Raw genomic sequence first — 5,599 nt, forward strand, 5'->3', positions numbered from 1 at the left:
AGTGACAGCAGGGCTGTATTTCATCACTGTGAGCCAGAAGATTTTAGCAAAGAGGAAAAGGAAGAGGTGGAGCTGTTTGTCTTTTAAAAGCTCTTTAAGAGCACAAGATAGAGACACAATCAGAAACATCAGAAGATCTCACTGCGTCTCTGACCGCTGAAGAATGTACAGATTCACAGAAACGAGAGTTTTATCATCAGTGAAGATGATGAAGACCCTTCTCTTCTTCACAATCTGTCTGATTAAAGGTAAGATGCTGCTTTCTTTACAGTATCAGTCTGTGTGTGACAGTGGTGTTTTAATATGTACTCAGCTGAGATCAAATTCAAGAAGTGTGTGTGTGTGTGTGTGTGTGTGTGAGAGAGAGAGAGAGAGAGAGAGAGAGAGAGAGGGAGAGAGAGAGAGAGAGAGAGAGAGAGAGAGAGAGAGAGAGAGAGAGAGAGAGAGAGAGAGATGTATTTATGTGTAGGTCTTTTCTCTTTATTCGTGCATGTTGGAGTTTGCTGTCAGTTTCTGATCATAAGACCCTTATTAAAAGAGGAAGTGTATTTTGATTGACAGGTCACATGGGTGATGATGCTGACGCTGTGACTGGCATCTCAGGAGGAAGTGTCATCATCAACTGTCTATATAACCCTGAAACAACTAAAGAACAACGTGCAAAAAGCTTCTGCAAAGTGTCAGGCAGTGAATGTACAACCATGACAGAAGAAAATAATGATTTATGGATCCCAGAAGAGAGATTCTCTCTGACTGATGATAACACTGTGGGTTTGATTAGTGTGCTCATTAGAAACCTGACTGTAAATGACAGCGGTACGTACAGATGTAAAGCTGACAGTAAATCTATTCAGGAGAAGAAATTAGAAGTGACAGAAGGTAAGAATGAATATTCACATTATTTCATCTGTCACACCTTTACGTTTGACATCTTTATCCTGAGACGTGTTATTCACCAACACAATGTTACATGATTCAGAGTCGTGTTGTGGGACATCAGAGGAACAGTCTGCTTATTTAGGAGGAACTGCTGTCATCCGCTGTAGATATCCAGAGAAATATAACAGTAGTTTAATGCAGCTGTTAAAACTCCAGAATGGATCACTGATTGCTTGTTTCACACTTGGAGGTGCAATCGATCCTAGATTTTCTCTGAATGAGAACAAACAGGAGCAAGTCTTTACTGTGACTATCGTGAACGTGAGCAGACATGATGATGGGGTTTATTTCTGTGGAGCACGTGTCACAAACAATCAAAGAAAGATCGCCTACAGTCCACTTTTCACTGAGATTCAGCTTCATGTCACAGGTGAGAAACAATTAACAACAAATTAAATATAACATACACACATAATGTCAGATATACAGTGGAACTGAAATGTCTATATCATCCATGGACAACAATGAAAGATCAAGAGCAAAGAGATTCTTCAGTCCTGTCTGGTGAGTTCATTAATCACACACACACACACACACACACACACACACACACACACACACACACACATGTATAATAAATCTAATGTAGTAAGACAGTGATATTAAAGCACCAGACTCAGTATACACCTCAGTGATGATGCAAACCATATACAGACAAACAGATGAGCCCGAAGTATGAATAAAACACGCTAACTATTACAGAAAAAAGACAAATGAAAAATTGACATTCTGGTTGGGAAAGTCTTGTATAATGCATCTTATTACATGGCTCTGTGAAATACTTGAGTCTGATTTGTCAGTCATGGTTTTCAGTGGTCAGATAGTTCCTGCTGGCCATGATAACACTGTATATTAGACTTCTTGAATATCATTTTTAATGCGGGGTGTGTGTTTTCCAGATCTCCACGTCATCATCATTACAGTGTGTGTGTGTTTGGTTGTGGTGTTAGCCGGAGGACTGAGTGTGTTGTTGCTCAAGCGGAGGTGTAAGAAAACACAAGGTACGAAAACCAACGCTCTGAATCCAAACCGGATGCTGAAATGGTTTTAACTTCTGATTTCTTATATGTTCACTTTCATCATTATGTCCATCCTCAGGCTCAGGCTCGTCAGATCAGAGGAGCACAGGAGATAATGATGAGGTAAGAGAGCATCATGTTTATCTATCAGCATGATGCAGTATTGACTAAACTGTGTAAAACTATATTGGTGTTCAATTACAGAAGTTATACAAAAAGATAAAAAACCATAATAGAACTAATCACAGATGTTATTTGATTAAAATAATAAATCTGTCCCTTTCAGGAAGTTTCATCTGTTTATTATGCAACGATCACAGCCTCTGGAAACACATCATTAGACACATCTGCTCAGGAAACTCTCCGATTAAACACAGTTTACGACACGGCACATTTACCCACAAACCCCTCTGACAGTGACTTCTACTCTTTGGCTGAACAGCCCAAAATATGACTTTATATGAATACTGTTTGTAACTATTTTGCCAGTTTTCTTCTTTTTTTTTTTCGTAATTTCGGATGATCTGTTTGGTTCAATAAAATAATCAACAGTGCTCCACTGTCATATAAATGTATTGGTATGAAAATCTACACAGTAAGATCAAATTGTCCAAATCTCAGTTTATTGGCTCTTTAAAGAGCGCAGAATTTACATTATTTTAAAGACATTAATTTTGAAACCAAGTCATTCACTGAAGACCTTAGCTTGGATTCATAAAAAAAAGGACTGTTTGGGGGAAACAATAAAAGAAACACATACATTTTTGTTTCCCTTTTTGACACATATTAACCAGAAAAGCTGAACAAATGAATGTGCATTTGGGTTTTATGTTAAAGTAACTGAAGAAGGCTCATCCTCTCATTATGGGCTCTAATGTCATTATTAGATCATACTGACACCAAGGTTTCACATGCAGGTTACACACTGTCCAATATGAACGATGCCTGTTGTCTCTCAGCTTTGATTATATTGTAGTCCTTCTCATTAGAGCCAAGTTCATCATGTTCATCGTGTGTGCTCAGCAGCACATATTCTGTCCTAAGATCAAGATTGCATTTACTGAATGAAGATTCAGAGAATAGAGGAAGAGAGCTTGAGAATTGAGAGACCAGCAGCTGCACACAGATGAAGCAGAACGATGCAGATCTGTGATGATAAACTCCTCATAATTCAGCTGCTGAAATATGATCAGATTCTCTCTAACTGACAATAAAACAGCCCACATCTTCACCGTCACCATCACTGATCTGAGAACAGAGGATCGAGGTCAATACACAGCAAAATCCCCAGTGTTAATTTAACACTCTGAGTGTGGACTCATATAAACACTGAAGCAGAGTTGAAGTTAATGAGATAATTAAGAAGTTAATTGAGTTATGATTAAGCATTACTGAAGACACCTGATGTTAACAAGCAGAATCACAAACGAGAAAAATCACAATTTGTGTATCACCATTACAGTGTTCAGTGTTTGCTTTAGTTGGGATCTTGGCTTGTAACTTTTTACTTTTAAAGTTTGTTTGTCAAACCAAAAGCAAAAATCATTGCGTGTTGATGATTATGTTTTAATGTGATCTTGTTTGACATGAGTCACTGAACTCATTTACATTCTTTTCTCAAAGTAAAATTTCCATTACTGATTGTCACAGCTTTGATTCCACAATGAAAAAAATCCGTATTTTCGATACATTTTGTAGTTATCTCTTGCAAGTGATTCTGATTTTTTTTATTATTTTTTATTAAAGAGTCTTTATTTTAGGCACACACAGATAACAATAATCAGCGTATGGATCTCAACAACGGTGACAAACAACATATTCAGATAAACAGACCTACTCTGAACATCACAAAACTAGATACAAAAAATGAACATAAAAACAGCAAAAATAAAATATAGTTAGAATAAAAAGTTAAAAAGACAGTTCAGCTCATAATTTATTCATGCCGCAATGCATGATGGGAGCCATGGATGAGTTTTTATTGGCTACAACATGCTTTTTTGATGGTCACCGTTGTTGTGATGCTCACGCTGATTCCTGATGTCTGTGTGTCTAAACAAAAGATTACTTTTTTTTACGTAGAACTAACGATTAAAAGTATGTCATACTATGTCAGAAATGCTGGGTTGCTTACTTTTCTTTTTCACTTAATTTATGTATGCAGTAAAGAAACTTAAACTCAGGCATTCAGGTCACTCTATAACAAATAGCTCAAACCACAATCAATGGCACACATGATTGCCTTTACTGTGGTCTGTCTGTATGATATAATTCAGTCACCACAGCCACATAAAATCTAAAGTTAATAACTGAAGGGTCAAGATCCCAACTAAAGCAAACACTGAACACTATAATGGTGACACACAAATTGTGATTTTCTCGTTTGTGATTCTGCTTGTTAACATCAGGTGTCTTCAATAATGCTTAATCATAACTCAATTAACTTCTTAATTATCTCATTAACTTCAACTCTGCTTCAGTGTTACTTTTAACACTGCTTTAGTGTTTATATGAGTCCACACTCAGAGTGTTAAATTAACACTGGGGATTTTGCTGTGTACTGGTGTGGAGTAAAGACAGGATGGTTTAATCCTGTTTATTAGTCAGAATATACTGTACATGTTGTTAAGTACTGTATTGAAAAATATACTCAAAAGAAATATAAGAGAGGTCTGTTTGCATGTGTGTCAGTATTGTATGAGCTCAAAGATATAGAGGCAAGATAAAATTAACCACAGTATCCTCTGCAGATGGTGAAGAGCGAGTGTTCACCACACACAACAAAAATACTGACCCACATCACTTCCTGCCACGTGTAGCCTATGTAAATGTCAGTTAAATCCAGTTACATGTAAGAGAGTCACTTTATCTGTCTACATTTAACAATTCAAAGAATGGGTAATACAAGTTTTATGTTTTGTTTAAAGCAGAATCTCATTGTAAAATCAATTCAATAACAATTAATTTGAACAAACACATAGACCACTTTATTTCCACCATACACCAGACATCAGCGAAGGGTTAATAACAGCTTAATCATAGTGGAAGATGACAAGATACTGAAGTGTTTGCATGAGCTAGCATACACATCAGTCAGTGTATCTAAGTTTAGGAAGAAGAAAATAAAAACAGAGCACAGATTAAATAAAATTACTCGTGCACATTTGAATTCCCCACTGCTGTGATGTTAACAGTTTTATTAAAATACTCAGCATGCTCTATGTGACGTCTGTTTTTATATTGAATATCAACAGTACACATGTTTGTATTGTTTGGATTAACTATCCTTTGCAGAGTAGACAGTTATGAATGTTTATTCATAACCATGTGGGAAATAAGTAAATATTGTTAGCTGATGCTAACTGCCTAGCTAACAAAAATGCTGGTGCTACAGTAAGTTGAGGTAATTTTTAGATATAAAGACCAAATATTTTCATTCAACCATCTAGACTGTGATGTTCAGAACATGCAGTAATTATCAGATTGAGAAGTGATGTCCTCTGGGGGCATTAGATCAGGGGTGTTTTTACACCACAGACAAGGATTGAGAAGAAAAAAATCGTTATGAAAATATCATTATATTTTCCTTAAAATGTTCTTCCTAACTTCAGGCCTCATTCTCATGTCATATATAACTGTGA

At 36.4% G+C, this 5,599-nt stretch overlaps 1 protein-coding gene across 3 annotated transcripts; it reads left to right on the forward strand.

Annotated features, from left to right (window-relative positions):
- Window positions 1-3,289, forward strand: LOC113086155 (polymeric immunoglobulin receptor-like). Of its 3 annotated transcripts, none has more exons than XM_026255345.1 (7): window positions 5-248; window positions 562-879; window positions 980-1,309; window positions 1,411-1,443; window positions 1,839-1,940; window positions 2,053-2,081; window positions 2,245-3,289. In XM_026255345.1, exons 1-7 carry the CDS (start codon window positions 164-166, stop codon window positions 2,410-2,412), a joined length of 1,065 nt encoding a protein of 354 aa, XP_026111130.1. In that variant the 5' UTR covers window positions 5-163; the 3' UTR covers window positions 2,413-3,289. The 3 variants fall into 3 exon arrangements, with proteins under 3 accessions (XP_026111131.1, XP_026111130.1, XP_026111129.1); XM_026255344.1 differs by having other exon boundaries at window positions 10-248; window positions 2,038-2,081; XM_026255346.1 differs by lacking the exon at window positions 1,411-1,443 and having other exon boundaries at window positions 1-248; window positions 2,038-2,081.
- The last annotated feature ends 2,310 nt before the right edge of the window (window positions 3,290-5,599 follow it).

The sequence above is a fragment of the Carassius auratus genome, unplaced genomic scaffold, assembly GCF_003368295.1.
Source record: "Carassius auratus strain Wakin unplaced genomic scaffold, ASM336829v1 scaf_tig00042780, whole genome shotgun sequence".
Classification (NCBI taxonomy): Eukaryota; Metazoa; Chordata; class Actinopteri; order Cypriniformes; family Cyprinidae; genus Carassius; species Carassius auratus.